At 44.6% G+C, this 20015-nt stretch overlaps 1 protein-coding gene across 1 annotated transcript in view; it reads right to left on the reverse strand.

The window, feature by feature from the left end:
• Window positions 1-4310: 4310 nt before the first annotated feature.
• The window catches only part of WDFY2 (WD repeat and FYVE domain containing 2), a 182279-nt gene continuing 166574 nt past the window's right edge, over window positions 4311-20015 (reverse strand). The window contains exons 8-12 of the mRNA XM_014732071.3: window positions 18586-18691; window positions 14784-14885; window positions 13790-13920; window positions 11799-11907; window positions 4311-10719 (exon numbers count right to left, since the gene is read on the reverse strand). Of these exons, the coding sequence (XP_014587557.1) occupies window positions 10690-10719; window positions 11799-11907; window positions 13790-13920; window positions 14784-14885; window positions 18586-18691 (478 nt within the window). The 3' untranslated portion in view covers window positions 4311-10689. The remainder of the gene's footprint in view (window positions 10720-11798; window positions 11908-13789; window positions 13921-14783; window positions 14886-18585; window positions 18692-20015) is intronic.

The raw sequence follows: 20015 nt of genomic DNA on the forward strand, positions 1-20015 counted from the left end.
CTGAGGCACAGACAGGCTGGGCCTGGCCACGGCATTTTGGGAGGCAGGCTCTCTCATGCACTGCTGTCACCTTTCTGAAAGCCAGTTCATTAGAAGCCTTAACATCTGTACATACATCCTTGGAATTCATCGTAAGACATTATGAAAGATATGGACAATGGGTTTGCTCCTGGCAGCACTGGTGAAAGGGGAGTGAGTTAATAAATTATGGAACACCTACACGGACAAAAGAAATCTGTTCAGACCTGAAAACCCTGCTGTTGATACATGTCTATGGGAGAGGAAAATTGTCTGCACTCTATCATTAAATGGAGATATCAGGTTTCCCAACAGTACACACTGTATAATCTAATTTTTGCTACCCCCACACGCCCGCGGAAAGAGGTGTGTGTTGGTGCCGTGCGGCATCCCTCGGAGACCTGGCTGGGAGACTTGGCACAGACTAGGCCTCTGACGCACAGATGTGAGGAAGTCTGGCAATCTTCTGTTGCAAACGCAAAGGGGATGTTCTCAGCCAAGCACACCAGGAGACACAGGCCGGGGGTGTTGGGAGAGGCTAGCTTCTTGATTCTTCTCATTTCCTAACAGGAGACATGCTTGGGTCTGCTGACCAGGGTGAGCTCCATCAGGCGGTGGAGAGCCCCCAGCCTCTTCTACTCCCAAGTACATTACCCTGACAGCTCCAGCATCAACTTGCATGCTTTCAGAATCTGTGCTAGCAATCCCACCGCCTCGATCTAACATCTGGGTCAAGGTGCAGTTTGCTGTCTGTCGTCCACAGGTCACAGAGCAAGGACTGGACAGGGGCCTGGGCGTGAGGACGCTTGTCCTCTCTGAGTGGTAGGACAGAATGTTTCACGTTCCTTCTTTTTGCTCATCAGTAGTTCCTCATTTTTCCACAATAAACAAATATTGCTTCTGTAAAATAAAAAACAAAGTTATTTTTAATTTAAAAACTGAGGGCCTCTGATGAGATGATCCTTTCCATCTCTAAAATCCTGGCATCTCCTTAGGGTTCTCAAATGTTTTCAATGGTTTCTTTTCTTTCCTCGGCTTTACGAGAGAACGATTTTGTTTCCCAATGTGCTCACTTTAGAGACACTGTGTTCCCCGAGGTCTGTGGGCAACGGCGATATAGTCTGTAGCCAGCTGTGGGCCGCCTGCGCTGAGGGGCAGGCTGAGGGCAGGCGGCCAGGGCCTGGGGAGGGACGTCAGAGGAGGAACCTCCATGGAGCCCTGGGGTGCAGGGTGCAGAGGGAGGGCGAGGCAGAGGAGCTTGGCAGGGAAGTAAAGTTCTTCCCCTTCTTACTATACTCCTCCCTAAAAAGAGGAAACACCACAGCAGTCCAGGAAACCCCCAGCCAGGATCTTCAGTGGTTAGAATCATCTGAGATCGCCAACCCAGGAGGCAGGGGGCTGAGCGTTTAGTCCCTTCCCGGCCTCACTGCGGCCCACGCCCCGCTGCAGAGACCCTGGTTCTTAGGATAGAAAGGGGCCAGGGGGCCTTGCTCTCGGGTGATGGGCTGGTCTGGGTGCCCCGTGGCCCAGAGCCTGGGGGACAGAGGACCCCACACACTTGCAGCACTTTCCACCCAGGCTGCAGGGCGACACCGCAGGGGCTTTGTGACAAGGCCCTCTGGAATCTGAGCAGCTTGGGTAACAGCTGTTTTGAAAAAGAAAGAGAGCAGTTTATGACCCCATTGTTATTATCACTGTTGGTATTGGTATTAGAAAGCAGCCAACCCCCCCCCCCCCGCCCCCATCCCTGCATTCCAGAATGCTGTCCTAATCAAACTGTCTGGGTCCCTGTCCCTTCCTTCTTGCAGCTGTGAGGCTGTCGATGCCCAGGTTCCACTCAGTGCTCAAGAACAGGGGAGCTCTGCGGCCCAGGGTGTGGATACTGTGCCGTGGCTGGTTTCTCCATGTCTGTGAAGGCGGCCGCACCCTCCTTCCCTAAACCACAGGACTGGGGCCTCTTGAGGTGGGCCCTCCTCTTTATGAAACTTAAGGTGGGGTGGGATTGTTCCCCTAGCCCATAACTGTGCCCAGGTGTCAGGGCGAGATGGTTCCTTCACCTGTTGGGGTGAATTTGTCAAGTGCCTCGCCTCTGATTTTGCACCCCCACTTTTTTTCCATCTATCTTTCTGAACTCAGTGGGTCCCTTGACAGAAGGCCTCAGGTTGTGATTCCTGTCATCAAAGTCCTGGGCAAGGCCAGGCCCCGTGGGCGCCGAATAGAGGTGATTCCCACCTGGGAGATGGAGGGTCTTCTGGGAAGCTGAGCAAGCCTGGGGGAACAGAGCCCTCCAAAGCAGCAGTGTGAAGCGAGTAACTGTGATTCTGCATTTCTATTTCCGGAGGCAGTTATCTGTTAAGGTTTTGTTTTCTACCCGGGCAGGATCCTGAGGGGCAAGCTCTGAGAGAGGCGGCAGGCCGGGAGGAGATGGCATTAAGAAGAGAGTGGCAGCCAGGGTCTTCTCTCTTGTTCTTTCCTCACTATGGATAACCACCATTGCTGGAGAATTAGGAAGCTCGGGTGACCCTGCAATGATTAGGATGGTCACACCTCCTCCCCTGGCTACCACCTGCCTGTTCCCAAACACGCCACACTCCCGTCCCCAAGCCCCATTGAGCTAGACCCACGCCTGAAGACCCTGCCCTCACCACTGGAGAACGTCTGAGTTCTCAGCTTGACTCCCGTTCTTCCCCTCTAGGTGTCCCTTCTGTAGCTCATCACGATACTCATCTGTGTGGACCCTTGAGGACACAGATGGTACCCAACTCCCGTGTGGGTCCCTCCTCAGCCTCCCCATAGGTGTCGGTGAAATGACGGACCTGCGGCCTGAGTAGCGGCAGGCAGAGGACGCTCTGCGGTTCTCACATCTTTGTCCCTCTCGCTTTTAGATCAGAAACCAGTTCCCACACACTTGCCTCTTGTTAGAATATCCTCCTCACTGGCTGAAGAGAAACTAAGAGAACTCCTGGAAGAGCTGGCTCAGAGATTTAAATAGGCCAGGCCAGACCAGACGCACGGCCAGAATCGCCTTAGAGAAGACAAGACGGTGTGGACTAGGGGCCAGTGAGCAGAGTCGAAAGATGCCACTGTAGCAATAAGGAACCTCCATGGGATGGGAACTTTTACCTTAAAATAAATATGACTGGGGCTGGGAACAAGCTAACCTTCATCTTCTGCAGCACAATCTTTTCCTGTGTAGATCTTATTTGAGAATGTGGTTTTCTTAAAAATTCTGCGTTTAGGGTCACCCCGCATTGTCACTGTGAGGGAAGCAGCGGTGAGCGCTGTGCTGCTCTGAAGCCAGGAGAGGGCTGTCCGCTGCCTCTGCCGTACGCGTCCCCGGGAGCACAGCACAACCAAGGGACAGTGCACAGTGACATAAACCAATTACAGGAGGCCTAGTCTACATTTGCTTAAGATTAAGAGTGGCTTCAATAATGCACCTGGCATTCTAGCGCTACGTTTTAAAAAAACTTCTAAATTACACCATTTTACCTCCTAGTGACTCCAGGGAAAGTTGTAATGAAATCAATGAACAGATTTAGAATATATCTTCATGCATTCTTGGTGTTCAAGGTGAAATAGACATAACTCGTCCCCCATAGTGAAGGAAAACCCGGGTGGGCACAGCTCGGCCAGTCACACGTTTGGTTCCTCAGATCCAGGCTCTCAGCCAAGGAGCCCCAAGGAAGGGGTTTTTCTGGGTGTGCCTGCCTGGAAGGTCAGCGAGCACTGGCTCCATCTGATGGCGTCTCTCCTTCCCTGAAGGAGGAAAGCAGGGGCCTCTGGAGTGCTAGGTGTGGGTGAGGCTGGCACACGTGGGCTATGAGGGAGGGGCCCCACCAGAGATAGGGGCCTCGACGTGAAGGGTGACCCACTACGCCACTCACTGGCTGTTCCACATTGTGCAGGCTATTGATTTCTCCCTGCCTGTTTTCTTATCCACAAAATGGGCCTCATGGGTGTTTAGAGAGGCTTTTCCTGGCTGTATTTGCCCTGAAGTCCTCTTTCTCCTCGCTTGGAAAGTTTACTAATCACAGTTAAAGCAGACTTCTGTGAAAGATCAAGAAAATAAAAAGGACCACAGGGCCAGAGCCCACTTGCTGCACTTTGAGTGTGTGATGAACGGTGGCTCACCTTTGTCTCCAGAGTGTAGCTTTCCTTGGGGTCTAGACAGCCAGGTGCAGGAGTGGCCCAGAGACTCCCCTCCCCTCCCAGTTAACCCCAAAGCAGGGCTGTTGGGGTGTATGTGGTTACATGTTACAGCTCAACAACAACAATGATGGGACCACAGGTGCAGGAAGGTTTCCACAGAGATTTATTTTAAACCATGGAGGCAGCTTTGCATTGAGAGTCTTACACTGGTAATGGCTACATACGGTTTCGGTTAGAGGGAAGCTCAGTGGGAAAGTGAGCAGAGTTTAAAAACATTCACAACATTCAGCAGCATTTGAGGGTAGAACTGGATACAGACATTTTAACATTGTAAGAAATTCTTGCTCAATCCCACCTAGTCACATTCAGGAAGTCAATATCCAGACTGCTCGGTCTGGTTGTGGACCGCAGTGGCAGAGAGCATGGCACTGCCGGGAGGATCCAGCTAGAACCACATCTGAGAAGTCTGTTCCAGCTTCGGGCTTATTACATTCTCAGCCTGACCCCTTGGGGAATCTCATTTCAAAAAGAAAGAAAAAGATATTGATAAAGTAACATGCCCGCTGCAGCCAGGCTCCGATGTGGCTGCCGACGGATGGCGTGCAGCATGGAAGAGTCCATGTCCCTGGTTATGGATAAGGTGGTAGGCAGGCACGAACGTGGGGCTAGCACCTTCCCTGTTGTCCAGTTAATAACAGTTTTTGTACTTTTCATATAAGATTTTCTTTTGAAAATGACAGTACATTGAAAAAAAGTTATTTAAAAAGCAAGGCAAATGGCGTAAAACACAAATATACAAGAGTACAATGGTTACCAGTGACACAAGTGTTTTGGTCCCTACTTCAAATGGGCATATGCTACTGATATAAGGCTGACATCCATTTAAATGGGGAAAAAAGTGTATATAAGTGAAATACTTTTTTCAAACCATTTTCCCTTTTTGTGTTATAGTTCACTCTCTCATATTTCTCAGAGAACCAAGGAAAAAAAAAAGGAGGAAAGAATCATAAATATCAAGGTCAGATTCTATATCTAACGTTTAAACCATCCTGCAGTTCTCTGACACTTTCTCTCCCAAGAAAGTCAGATACATGTTTTGACTCACAAAGGTGAACATTTTGAGGTATCTATTTTTAAAGAGATGGTACCATGATTAACTTCCACGTTCACCATCTTTTTCAAACCTACTAGGCTTTAGATGGAAAAATACAGAAAGAAACTTACTAGATATGACAGAAGACAAAGGCATTGCGACATGCTCTCATGTATCCCAGGAAGTCAGCCACATGTGGGTCGCTCGCTGGTAATGGTTTAGGCCAGTCCAATAATAAACAACATTCATGGAATCACAGGATCACAGGATCGGAAGGGATCTTAAGAACAATCATCGAAGTCAACCCTTATTCAAGCTGTCACCTCCTTCCCACATCTCTGACGAGGGGCTTTCTGCTGTGTGTTCAAACACTGCCTGGTATGGGAAACACAGAGGAGGAATCCCACTCCAATTTCGGACAGATCTAATTTTTAGACACTGCTTTCATGTGTTAGGCCTCTTGGTGGAAATGATAACGTTTAAAGGCAAAAATACAAACTAAAAACCCAGAGGGTTGGTATGTATATAGTTCTTGGTTATAAAGTTGAGCTAAAGTTTAAAAATAAACATGGATGTTCCTCAATTAAGTTATGGATATATGATACTTGAATAGTGAAAGACAAAGGCAAATGGATGGAATAGCAAGAACCAGAAAGCCCAAGCCCTGAGGGGGGATGGTGGGATGTCCCTGCCTTGGCAGAGCCAGGTCTCTGAGGCAGTGGCTGCCGGAGCCTTTTTACTGACACCGAATGGAGAAAAATGTTTCCACCTACTAGGCGAGTGCCACTGTGATGAGGATTTATCACATTTACCACTTGGTACTGAAATGACCCATTACTTGAAAGGACGATTTAAGGCCGAGAGAGAAATGGAGGGCAGCAGCTGCCTGCTTATGTACCAAAAGGCTGCTGCTGCTTATTAGTGTAAGGCCACAGTTGTCCAGAACAATCTTCCCCTGCCACAGGTCAAGGCCTTAAGCCTGGCTCACCTGTGTAATTGTGGAATTATTATGTAAGTTCTTCCAGGCCAAGTGTGTGCATGCAGTGATCGCTAGCTCTACCTCATGGCCTCGAGTGAGGGGCTATGCACCCAGAAAGTTTTAAAGTTAGTTACCATGGGTCATTTTAAGATAACAATTCCAGGTACTTCCAAAGAAAAAGAAACTGATACTAGCCTCAGCTGTAGGTAAACATGACTCTCAAACTAATGAGCCTCTGAGTGGACCTGTCACGGCAGACCGTGTGCTGCCGCCCTCTCCGTGGTCATGAGCATCCGAGCGTCACAGTGACAAGAGCTCAGGCTCCAGGACTGCAGCTGAGTGCTTGATATTCTCTGGCAACTCCAGACCACTTGTGGTCCCTGAGCACCAGGCTGATGCTAGATCTTGGGCCTTTATTTATGCTGTTTCTGCAGCCTGGAAAATCACGCCCTTACTTGACTCACTCCAATGCAGCTCAGAAGTCCTTGCCTCTATGAAACCCCTCTGGCCCCACCCATGCGGGACCGCACGCATACCTCCATCACTGAATTTACCACGTGATACTGAAATGATCTCTGCATGCCCTCTGCCCATACCAGGGAAGGGACCTCGTCATCCCAGGGCCTAGTTCAAAGCCTGGTAGATGGTGGGCACTCAACAAATGGTTGAACTGGACTAGAATCTCAAGGATCAACTAGGAAACTCAGTGTTCAAAATGGACTTAATTTCTGTGTTTTTCAGTCAGGTTGCTGGATATCCACTTCCACATCAGGAAAAATTTAAGTTAACATTATTTTAAAGGAGAGAAAAAGAAGAATGTTTTGACAAAATTCTTGCTTGACTTTAAAATATAAATCTTGGTGGACAAGGTCACTTACATACAATTAAACTACTACGACAAAGCAAAACCAAAGGAATCTCATTTGATGAATACTTATGTCCAGTAACTTTGATACATAGTTTAGAGCTTTCCCTTTGCTTAGAAGTCAAAATTCAGGTTTAAAAATTGATTTTTAAGCAAAAATAAATTATACTTTTAAAAAGTGAATCTCAAAACATGAGAAGGTGATGTTCCTAAGAAGGGCAAATGCTGCAGGCGCAGAGACTCACTCCAGGCCAGCCTTCACACAACAGGGTAGGGTGCATTCAGTGCCCCTGGATTTCCACTTAAATGTTGCCACTGGGATGGTCTCTGGGGAAGACCACAAGAACGAGTTAATGCTGAGGAAGACCTGCAATAATTGACTCATTGCATAGTATCCACACACTCCTAACTACAGGGCTGCGGCCAAAAGAAGTGTCAAATTCGCTTATGATAAGAGGAGCAGACCTGGTTCCTGAGAGCTCCCTGTCTCAAGGCAGTGCAAGTCTCTCCTCCCACTCATGCCATTGCCAGCTAATGTTCAAAAACAACTGTTCCTTGAAAATTCTTCTTTTAGATTCTCTTGTTTACACCTCAGCTATATCTAACTGCCTGGCATGACTAAAGTGTTTTGTGCTTGGAACATCCTACATCTCTGAAGATCCCTTCCAGTTTTGTGATTTTATGATTCTTTGAACAATTCAAACAATCAAATGAGAAATACATCATGGTTGATTGACCTCATATAAAAAGACACACGATTCCAAGTATTTTATCTAAAACCACTTTTGCTACTGTGGAGACACATCCAGGCAGTTTAAAGTTGCAGCAATATCATTTCTTTGGAGAAACTGAGAGCATGCGATTGGTCTTATCCTACCAAATAAAGGACAACCACGTGTGCGGTCTGTGCAGTCTTGCCGCTTTCCCAATGTAGCCACGTTAGGCATCACTTGCCAGAGCTGCTGTATGTTGAAGTAATAGAGCAAAATTTATGTAAAGTGCAATTCCAACATCAGCACATATCTCTCTCTGAGTCAGAAAAATGGTGGAGATACTCAATGTAAAACTCAAGAATTCACAGTATTATAAACACACAGTTGGCTTGCTTAGCGCTTCTCTCCAAATTCAAGCACTCCCACAGATGAGGAGAAAGATAAGGGCAGCGTGATGGATACCTTGACACATCTGTGGTTTTTTGATCATGACTCTCATCACCAATGAGGTGTCAAGTGGTTTCAACCTCTAAGTGGCTCTGTGGCCTGGGGAGCTATGGTGGGAGGGAGATGGCTGGAGAGAAGTGCAGGGTCCCAGACCAGAGCAATCACGGTGTAGACAGGTGATCCAGTGGGGACAATCAGTTTCCCCAATGGGGTCTGAGCTCACCTAGACCCAACCCAGACCCACGTCAGGCGGCTGGGCACCTCATCTACTGCCTCCCTGACACTGTGTTTCCCTGTCTGTGTACAGGCTGTGCGCCAAAGTTCAGGAAGGGAAAACAGAGCGATTCATTTCTATTACTCATTTCCAACACATAGCTCTCTACTATGTACAACTCAGTAAGTGGCTCCAGGTTCTAGTAGTAAACTGCAAAATAGATATATGAGTATTTTAATTCCCTTTTTAAAGCTCTCTCACAGAGCAATCATGCAGAACAGACTTAGATTAGTTTTAATAGCTTCGACTGATGGCAAGCAAGGGCAGTGCGGAAGGGGCGGGGAAGGGACACGTGGTAATTGCTTCTGTGTGTGTGTGCATGCACACACGCAACCTTAGAGTACGGTCACAGGGGCTGATCTGGTCTGATCTCTCAGGGGATGGCTGTCATGTACCTTGGCAGCAGGGGGCACACCTGCTGGTCCTGCTTCCCAAAGCTGCAGCAGCAGAAGCATCTCTGGGAAGCCCCATCCCCAGGAGGCAGACTTGGTCGGCGTTAGGGGTGCTAACCAAGTATGGTGGGTAGTACTTCTCCCAGTTAGAAAGAAAAATAATTAATCATCACGAGGGGAAAAAACTGCTTTCCAGGAAAAGAGAAAAAAAATAGGGAGGATTTCAAATACTACCACAAAAAACTGTCAAATAAGACACTGAGGAGGTAGGGCTTGGAGAAAGAAGGGCAAGTAATTGGCCTGTTTATCTGCAAGGCTTTATTTAACCTGGAGATCCCCAAGAGACTCAGTGATCCCCCAGTGCTCCCAACAGGTGAGGGTTGAATGAGCTGGGACATGTAAAGTGCTTAGGATGGGGCAGGCACGCAGCACATGCCTGCTGCTAATTTAAGCTCTATTTTTACAGGTGAAAATAAGATTTTTTTAAAAGGACTTCAATATCCCGAGTTGAGTCATTTACACACAAGAATATTCCGCTTTATCAAGTTTGACTGAATTCCCTTAAAATTCAGGTTCCTCAGGTTCATTTTCTAAAGCCCTTTTTTTACATTCCCAACAGGAACGCAGCATGAGCTGTAGGATTCAGTACCTTTTATGTCTCAGATCACACAGCTTAGTATGAAAGTGTGCAAAGTGTTCTGATAAAATACATTAAGATAAAAATCTTTAAATATCTAGTTTTTAAAGGGGAAGAAAATACAGATGGCGAGGAGTAGAGCAGGATACAATCTCGCAGTAAGGAACATGTTCAAGTTCAGAGGTGACACCACATGGAAAAACACATCCTGAAGACATTTCTTTTGGAAGGACACAGAGTTTTGGTGTTTCGTTTTGTTTTGTTTTAATATTCTGAGCGAGGGAGAGATGTGTCAATAAAATTAAAACATAAAAGACTCAGAAGGCTCCAAGTGAATTAGAAATGATCCAGGCACTGACAGCTGAAGCTCTGAGTTATAATAATCTACTCCTGTGATGACAATGGTTGGCAGCAGCTCTCACGACATTTTTTTAACATGCGAAAAAGAAAACTGAGGCAGAAACACAAGGTCATTTCTGCTCAATGAGAGCATGAATGAGTTAGACATTACGAATGGAGCATTCTTCAGGTGATTCAGGAAGTCAGTTGGTAAATCTATGGTTTTCCACATCTCTCAACTGAAGAGGATTTCTATGAAAGCACTGCGAAAGAAACACTGCGAATAAACAGTGTAAATACATACACTCTGGTTAGCAGCAGAGGAACGTGGGGGTAGACACATAGAGAAGAAAAAGATGCTGACCACATAATATGCGCCGAAGTGAAGAGAACATGGAAACTACTTTATAATGACCCCAAATACCCCGAACATTTCTCCCACACGCAAAGCAACAACTAAAATGAAGTGTTGAAAAATATAAAAATTAAACACCCCACACAGAGCTTTCAGTATACTCAAAACAATGTAGCACAGCCAGACTGTATAAACCATTTGTTAAAAAAATATCTTCTTTGATATTGTATGAACAAGTTGAAAGAGTCCCCTCGCCAGTGTTCACTCACTAGCTCACCACCGTGTGTGCAGGAAATACACCGACTCTGCCCGGTTCTAGTTTCTCTCTTACTTCTCACACGTCTGCTTTACAGCTCCAGTAAGGATTGGGATTAGAACAACCGTTTCTTGAGTAAATACTCTCTTTCTGATGCCTGAGAGCGTCATCAAGACACCACTGGGGTCATATCCCACAACTGTGAACAGAAAAAGAGGATAAATGATGAACTGAAATGAAACTGTGTTGAGGATAAACAATCCTTAGAATTAAATTCAAGTGAACTCTTTAACGTAGCAGGCAACTAAATACTGAGATGATTTCTAAATCTATGAAATAGAATTTTCCCATCAAAACGTTCAAGATAAATGTCAAAAACACGAAACGGCAGCTGGGAATTTAATCCAGCAAATGGAGAATAAAGGCAGATTATATTCCTTTAAGAGGAAGGGAACTAACAAATATTAGGCACGAAATGGGCCCCAGTGATGTGCTGTGTCCTTTCCATATCTCATTTAGTCTTCCAAGCAGTTCCACAAGATGTCTCATTCTCAGAAGCAAAGGAACTGACGTTCCCAGAGTTCACTTTAAACTTGCTCAAAGTCACAGAGGCCTGGTAGCTTCCAAAGGGGGTTATTTTAACCACCTCATCCCGCTGCTGCCTCCCCCAATGGACCAGCACAGGCCTGGGAAGTAGAGCTCAGCGTGCTGGGTGAGCCTGTGCCTCCGTCTTTCTCAGGAATGACGCAGGTGTGGCCCCTTCTGTCCCGGGCCTCTGCTGTGGCACTGAATCCATGTGGCCTACCACAGTCCTAGCAGAGGCCCAGAAGGAACGCTTCTGGATTAATTGATCTCACTGGGAAAAGATCTTGTTTATGACTTGCTGGCTTATTCCAGTTCTGCTTTTCATTCAGTGCTCAGCTCAAATCCCATCTCCTTCATGAAGCCATCTCCAGCAGCACCATCTCCCGCTCCTGAACGCTTAAAGTAATTCTTGTCTGTACTGCTCTTTTGGCTGCTGAATATGTGATGTATTATTAACTGTCTTTTTAAGAGTACATCCCCCCCAGCAGACTAGCCATTCCTTGCAGGCCAAGAGCCATGTCTTATTCTGGCGTGTACAGCCAGTGTCTGGCATGGGGCCTCGCATGTTATGGGTTCTCAAAAATGCTCACTGCTAAGGGTAACCTTTTGAGCAGCCCTCACATTGCCTTGGTGCTCCTGTATATTTACATAGGGCCAAAGATGGAAAGCTTCTACAATAGGATGGCCTCCTACCTTAATAACCTTGTCAGTTCCAGAAGTCAGTAACCATCCTCTGGTTGCATCAAAATGCACATGCACAATGTTATGCTTACTGTCATGGAAGGTAGCTGTGGGCGCACGTCTGGAAGGAATAAAGAAAGATGCCAAGAGTGAAAAGTCGTGACAGATAAATGAAGGAGACCTAGGGTGACATTACGCTCTAAGTTTTACCCAAATGGCTAAAACTGTTCACTGTTAGAAATGCTCCTCAGAGCTACCTTTACGCCCTGGTGACCTGTTCTGATTTTTAAAAAAATGTAAAAGCATTCTTATATTCTCAAAAATGGGAAGGAGATGATGAAATTTCCAAAAGTCCTTCTAGAGAATTTGCTGCTATGATAGACTCTGTGAAAATCTCTACCTCTGCTTTTGACAAATCTTGAAAAAAAAAAAAAAATCCACAGTGCTTTCGCCACGTTTAATCTCAGAAGGACTTGCCAGTAAAATGGTTTCCCTTTCCCTATTTAACTAGAAAAGAAAAATAGCATGCTTGTTAAAATGTCTAAGGCACTACCATTCTAATCGAAGGGCGAGCCCTTCTTTTTCCTCTTCTCACTGGTATAACTGCAGGCTTAGTTTTTCTGTGTATTCTAACACTTTAACAAGCAAAACAACATATAAACAAACATTGTTATTTGTTTTGTATTTTTTAACCTACGCATTTTTTTAGTAAGAAGACTTGTCGACTGCCTAGGTGCTCTAGAGACAATGCAAATACTTCCGCGGAGAAGAGGCAGGGATGTGGGAAGGGGACAGCTGTTCTCTAATCATGTTTCAAGGGTTCCCACTCCTCTGCAGTGCACTCTGAAGCCAGTTGTTTTCCTCTTTTTATCTCTAGTTAAATCTTAAGAGGAGATCTTTGTATACTACAAATGATCACTTTAAAATCTTTAGAATTAAAGATTTGGGTTTAAAGTTTGCAGTCGCTTAAACTCCCTGGGTCTGTGTCTTTATAAAATGACGAATTAAACTAGACTATCCCCAAAGTCTCCTGCAGCTCTCTAATTTAATGAAAAGAACGCTCTTACTAATTTCACCACGTATAATGAGTGGAAAATAATCAATGAACATAAATGCTTCCTTATGAAGGGCATCCTAACTTTTTTTGATATGGATAAATAAAAACGAAAAAACACATAAATTAGGGTTATCTGTAAGAGAATGCTTTGGTTTATTTTCCAAGAATTTCTTTTAAATGCTGACTGCCTCTGGTGCATTTTAAATGTTTCTATTTACATTCAGCTTTTAAGACAACCACCTGGTACTTAAAATGATTTTACTGTATACAAGGTGCGGGGGGTAGGCTGGGGAGGGAGGAACGGGCAGAGAAGTCTCCTGTGAGAGCCTGCTGTAATTCACTGAAAGGGAAACTAGTTGCAGAGCATTCTGTTCACACCTGGGGCAGTTTTCAAAGAGGAGACATTAAACAAACAACACAGATTTGTCCCACCCCTGCAAGCACACTGAGGCGCAGTAACCTAAGGTCCTGGGTTACTGGGCAAGACCGACCAGCAAGACTGAGTAGCTGGGCAACTGGTAGTATTTGCCTCTCAGGTAAAGTGGCTTAGCTCTTCCTGGAAAATGAAACCCGTGGAGCCCATGGGCTTGTTCAGCTTCTACTAAGATACCAGCTTGGGCCAGAAGTGAACCCTGGTTCCTGCACTCTTGGGCAACTCAAGGAAATGAGCAGACAGAAGGGTATGCTCGAAGAACATCCATTTGCAATACACACGCCCCTGGGATTGAGAAGAGCACAGATGAATTCTTTGCGCATCCTTCCTCTTCTCCTGTCTCACAAGAGAACAATCTCTTGGTGGAAAGGAGGGCCTTGCCCACTTGCCATGGTCTGTATTCTAAGCCAGCAGGCACCAGGACACTCTTAGTCATGGCTGCAGTGCTAGGTGCAGCTCTCAGATCACATCCTCTCCTTAACCCTGACAATTCTGCAGACTGCTGGAACTTACTCTTCATCTGTGATGGCCTCGTGGCAGCTGTCGCAGACTCTCACTTCAAACTCAAAGCCCATCAGAGGGATGGAGGAGCGCTTGGAGCTGCACTTGCCGCACACAGCCTTCCCGCACTTGCGGCAATGGTGCTGCAGGGAGAGGAAACAGACACTTGCTGCCGCTTCTGCAACTCTGCCTCTCCAGGTAGGCTCAGCTGTGATCAACAGCATTCAGGCGAGGATGCTAAACAAGCGTGCCCCAGAAAATGAAGGAACACACCAGGTGTGCTCTCTTTTGGGCTCTTTATTCAGAATGAGGGCTGCTGGGAAACACATCTCACTGTACCACCCACCCCCCACTGCCTGCCTTTTCCCCTTCTTGGACCTTTCCAATTATCATCAGTATGAACTCTAGAGGAACCACCCAGGGGTCAGGTTATCTTAAGCCACGTGTACTGAAGAAGTGCCATCTCCAGAGATTATGCTGTTGGATGAACATGGACGAAACCTGATTCAATCCATTGTCTACACTTTGGTCACACTCAAGCTAAGTGACTAACATTTGATTTCCTTGAGGAGGATCAAATCCAACCATGGAATCAGACTGAAAATGCTCTATTATAAGTAGATCTAAATAACTAAAACTAAGATGAAAAGAGGGAAAGTGAAATTACTAAGAAGAAATAAATACCACTTCTATAATTTCATGGTTTGGTATCAGTATGAGCTAAGCATGACCCCTCTAATTTTAAGGTGTATTTCCACAGCTGCCACTGGAATTCTAATATCATATCCCTTAACTTCTTACTGGGAACAAGTCACTACAAAACTGAATCCAGTACAAATGAGCTACAGTAGATAAAGAGAACAAGTTAATGTACAGTCACAAAGTGACTCCATGATAATAATTTATCGCACCACAACTCCCGCCCAGGGGTGCGCCTTCTTCTAAGATCATTAGGAGAAGTTATTTCCACACTGTTTCATTTTGATGAAACAGCCATACCACCTACCTGTCTTAGGCCAATTTTCTTACTGTCCCACATTTGCTTGAAGTTCCAGAAGAACGGCTGATCACACTTTTGGCAGGAATCACTGTCCAACCATTCAGGGGTCTTGTCAAACAAAGCACACAACAGGTCACAGTGAGAAGCAGTGAGGACAATGGAGCCACCGACACGGATGAAACTTACAGAATCAGGATGCGTTTTTTAAAAACGGAGGTGTGATTTCTCAATCATTTAAAAAATATTTACTGAATGCCTGTCATGCGTCAGGCCCTGGGGATGTAGCTGTGAATAAAAAGAACTTCTACCTTTATGGAGCTTACAATTTATTAGGGAAGACTAAACATGAAATATTACGAGTAATGATTATTTCAATAAGTAGAAGTGCAAAGGCCTGAGAAGGATAAGCACACAGCACCATGACAATGGTGTGACCTAGGCTGGGGTCCAGGGGTGTCCGGGGCATCCAGGGACAGCTGGGGCCATATCACACAGTCTTGCCAGCAATGTTGAGGATTCAGGACTTCATCTCGTATTCTCTGATTGTATGGAATTATATTCGCTCTGGTCTTGTACAATTATATATAACTGCAGACCACACATACACACAGCTACCCGTGTCAGAGGGATGCAACCTGACCACAGCGGGCACTCAGGGAAGCACTTGTCCACTGTCCACTCCTGGCAGGCCCAGCAGAGCTTGAGGCTCTGCTCCTTGCCTCATGGGTCACACAATATTCTGGCTTTGTTCATGATTTCCCAGCCCTATCATGAGTATTCTAAACTGGGTCAAACAGGTTTAAAAGATGTGTTAACCATAAAGTACTCTTTAGCAAATCTTCACAGATTATGCATATAGTGGCCCTACATTTGCTTCTAGAGTTCCACGTTCAACTCTGTAAATTCACCATCTGTGCAGAGAACTGATCTCTTTCCACATATCATCGAACCCAAGGAACCTAAAAAAATATACCCAGGGTTTCCCAAAAGTGAATTCCAATCTGACTCATAGGACACATTGTAAAAGAGGCCTGAGATCAAACAAGTCAGAGAAATGCGGTAAATGAGAGCCTGCCCCCTCTCTGAGATTCAGAGCCGACAGCGGCACAGTCAAGGCTCGGGAAGGCCTTTTTCTATTGAGGTAATCCTTTCGGGGAATGCCTGTTACGGAGCGGATCTGGGGATTTAGCCTGTTCTCCCACCTTCGAGGAGAAATGAACCTAAAGCTACACATTGTCTCAAAAAGACCCCCATAACAGTGACATTTTAGAGTTCTGATTCTTGGTCTACTTATTTTATTAAAACTAAAGAAAAGAAATAAGCCTTCATTTGCTTTGTTTTATGCCCTAATCACTTTAAAGACAGATTTAATAAAATAACACAAAGTTTTTAGCTAAGACAACTTTTGTCATTTTTCAGAACATTTATAATGCAGGAAAATCAGCAAGATTTACAAAAAACTTTCACACTCACACACACAGAAACATCACTACATCTTTTACAAGGCAGCATGCAGGTTTAGGACATATATCAAATGTATCATAGTGGGTGCCTATGAAGAGGAAATTGGGAGTAAGGATCAGGAATGGGGAAAAAATACATCAGCATGTGTGGTATGATTCCATTTTTTGTCAAAAAAATCTTACACATGTGTATATGCAGAGAAAATATACGGAGGATCTTTGCCAACATGTTAAGGGTGATATTTCTGGGAGGTGGTATTATGAGTAATTGACATGTTTTCTATTTGTTAACAAGCATTTTGTAACTTTTCTACAAAGAATATGTATTATATATACTTTAAAAACATGATAAGTTTGAAAGAATGGATTTTATTAACTGTACAAACACGTTTAACACGTTTACGGGATGTCAATCCCATCTTCGTTCAGACACTTGAGGTTCTCATCACCTGCCCCGCGCCCTCGGCTGCCAGCCAAGTGCTTCTGTCTGCTGCTGCTGCTCATGAGCACTAACCCTCTGCCTGCGACCTCTCGTGTCCACCTCGTCTTTACTCCTGGTGTTTCTTGTCCTGCTCAGAGCACGTCCAGGCCCCATCAATCTTTGAGCACTATGTCCTTCTACAAAACCTTCGCTGAGAACGTTAGCCGACAATGATAACACTCCTTCCTAAATGCCCAGAACTAATGCTCTTTCCTACACCAACTGTAACAGTTTTCTGAAGTTTTCTGTCACATGTCTTTTCTTCCAGAAAGTCTGCCAGCCTTCATGGCAGGGACTGCTTCATTACACGTCCCAGACCTCCTGAGGTGAGCACTGCATGGCACGTGCCATAACCAGAGTGGAGCTCCACAGATACCTCTCAGGGGTATATGTTTATAAAATATGACTGGCAAAAAATGGATGGAACCTCCTCCACTGCTCACTGAGAGCTCTGATTCACTCAAAAAGAAGATTTAAAATAGTCAATAAGTACCGAAACCCCATATATCTGCACGTCAAAAGGCATAATTTTTAAGCAAGACGGCACAAAGGACTGTCCACCAACCGCCTGGTTTTGTCTTCGGAAACCACATCTTTATCCTTCTTCGGGTCTCTGTCCATCAAGGGTGGAGGGAGCACGCAGTGATGGAAAAGAGCCCAGCAGTTCGCTCTCCCCTGGTCTGGTCAGTTAGGCCTGGGCAAAAGCCAAGACAGACCAGGTGTGGCGTCCCTCATCCAAAGCAGGCTACCATGCAGAATCACCAGTGACCCGGGGAGCCTGGCTAGCAAGGCTAGTACATATTGTACTGATTTCCCTGCCTTCACACTGATGGGGCCAAGTGGTACTTTCAAAAGCAATATTCTACAATTCCCCACTTCCTAACAGTAATGATCGTTTTAATTAGTTACTAATAGAACTCCTGTGGATTTATGGTTTGAGCAAATCAAGCTTTAATCTTCTTAAGCATTTAATTACTGGCATTTGAAAGGCATTACATTGTGGGTAATGCAACTACTCTCTTGAAATGAGATTGGGTGAGGGCATGGAAAGAAGTTGGGAAATTGCTTTTGTCTTTTTAAAGTGTTGCTGTTCTATCTAATTTTTGCATCCTGCAAGGAAATAAATTAGAAGAATATACACTGTCAAAGGGAAAGTTTATCCAGTATAATTCTAGGGAGATGAGAAAATAGTTAACTTCAAAGTACTTGTCAAAGGGGATGATTCAGTAAACGCATCAGTTAAATGCTCAAAGGCGAAAAGGAAAACTCATAAAAAAAGAATATTATGATAAAACTTAAATATATGCCTAAAAATGACAAAGTATATATTTATATCTGGAGAACTGTTAAGGACATGACTGATAAAGAAGCACAATAATAATTATTTCTAATATTTCTATTAATACCAAACTAAAGATTCTTACTTCATCAAATACCATTTCTCGTAGACAAGCCACCATTTCCCTCAATAACATAAAGCACACGAGTTTTCTGTTTTCGTGGGCACTTTATCCCGAAGGCTAATTGCCTGAAAATAGATGGTTCCTTTTTCTCACCTGAACTTTTGCTGTGAATTGTGTAACAGATTTTAAGCCTACATAGCTTAGTCTCAGTTGAAATTCTTATGAAATCTCCATTACATGAATGTTACATGCCAATTTGTGAGGGGTAAAAAAAAAATGAGAGCTCCTTTTATAGTAGAATTTTTTTTCTCCAACAAACATGTCTTATTTCATGGTTTAATCATAAAAGAAATGAGAAATGAGCAGAAGGGATGGCTGAGCGGTTTTTCAGCATAGCCAGAGCTGCAGAGCCCAGCCCAGTGGCCGTGGAGGGCGAGGCACCAGCCTGCTGTGACCCCTACCTCCTGCCTCTCCACGTCCATGTTCCAGACGACAATCCCACCATCACCACCACAGGAGATGAGCTGCCGTGTGTGCTGTGCATAGGAGAGGGCCTGGACTTTGTCACTGCAAAAGGAAGCAAGAGTTAGTGACAGTTCAGGAGAGCAAGCGAAAGCCCTGAGGGCAGGAAGCCCAGCAGTCAGTCAACACACACACTCACCCTTGCGCTCCAAGTGCAGATCTCAGAAAACGGATGGAACTGTCAACATGCTAACCCTTGGGAGAGGACTCAAGATTTAAAATAAGCCAAAATGCTCATCGAAGATGCTGAGGCCACAGGGAGAGGCAGTGTTTGTTCATTACCAACACTTAAGGAAAAAAGCTGAGTGTTGAACTGGTTGTAATATCTTACTGGTTCCTTCCTTAACTGATTAATTAAATGAAGTCTGTGCCACATCTTCATGTTGTAATTGTTCAAGGGTCATGATTCTACCTTTTAAAAAAAGTATCCTTTAGGAGTTTTGGAGGTCATCCATCGAGATGCCCAATGGATTTACCTGACAGAGCCAGGTAAACTGTGCTGCCTGAGGTGTGAACCATATCATGGCGGCTTAGGCACAGGCATGCCATTTCTTGGCTTCCCAGGGTGAATCCAAAGCAACAACAGACTTGAGTTTTACTGACTCTCCATTTCTCTAGTTTTAATAATCTTTCTCTACTGATTGTGTTTTACTTTTCTTTCCAGTTCATGCGTGGCTGCTAAGTTAGTCCCTCTTGGTGGCAGCCATGATGGAGGATTCAGGTTTACAGTCTGACAATTTGGTGATCACTTACAAGATTAGTGAGATCTACTCTCCACTAAGTAAGAGGGAACAGGGAATCTGGTTTCTTGGTCGTTTGTGTTTGAATATTTTTCTAATTTGAGCTCAAATCAATTAAGCATTCTGTGCCCAATGGGAAGGAGAATAGCTCTTTGAAATCTGGACTGGTGGTTTTTGTGTTTACTTTTGACCTGTGGCTGAAGTTGTAAAAGTGAAGCTATGAAGCTCCATGTGCCTGTGTCTACCTCTTAGATATGGAATGCTTTCCTATTTCCAGAAGTATCAATAAAAAGAACTGCTTCTGTTTGACTTGTAAAGATAAAGTGCTTATATAAATTAAATATTCCTAAAATTCACAGAAACTAAGGAAATTGAACCTCTAAAACTTTAAACTTACTAAACTTAAAAATAAAAATTATTTTACACAAAATGCTATCTAACTCAGTAACATCTTAAGAATCCAAGTTCACAAAATTAAGGTAACTCTTTGGCAAATGAGACTAGTATGATATGTTTTAAAACACAGCTGTCTTTCTGATTTGTCAGTGTTATGTGTAATGCAAGCGTATGTTTTATTTTATGTGGGTCGATTTCTCCTAAATTTATATAGGATTACTGGTCAATAAGCT

The sequence above is a fragment of the Equus caballus genome, chromosome 17 (assembly GCF_041296265.1).
Source record: "Equus caballus isolate H_3958 breed thoroughbred chromosome 17, TB-T2T, whole genome shotgun sequence".
Taxonomy (NCBI): Eukaryota; Metazoa; Chordata; class Mammalia; order Perissodactyla; family Equidae; genus Equus; species Equus caballus.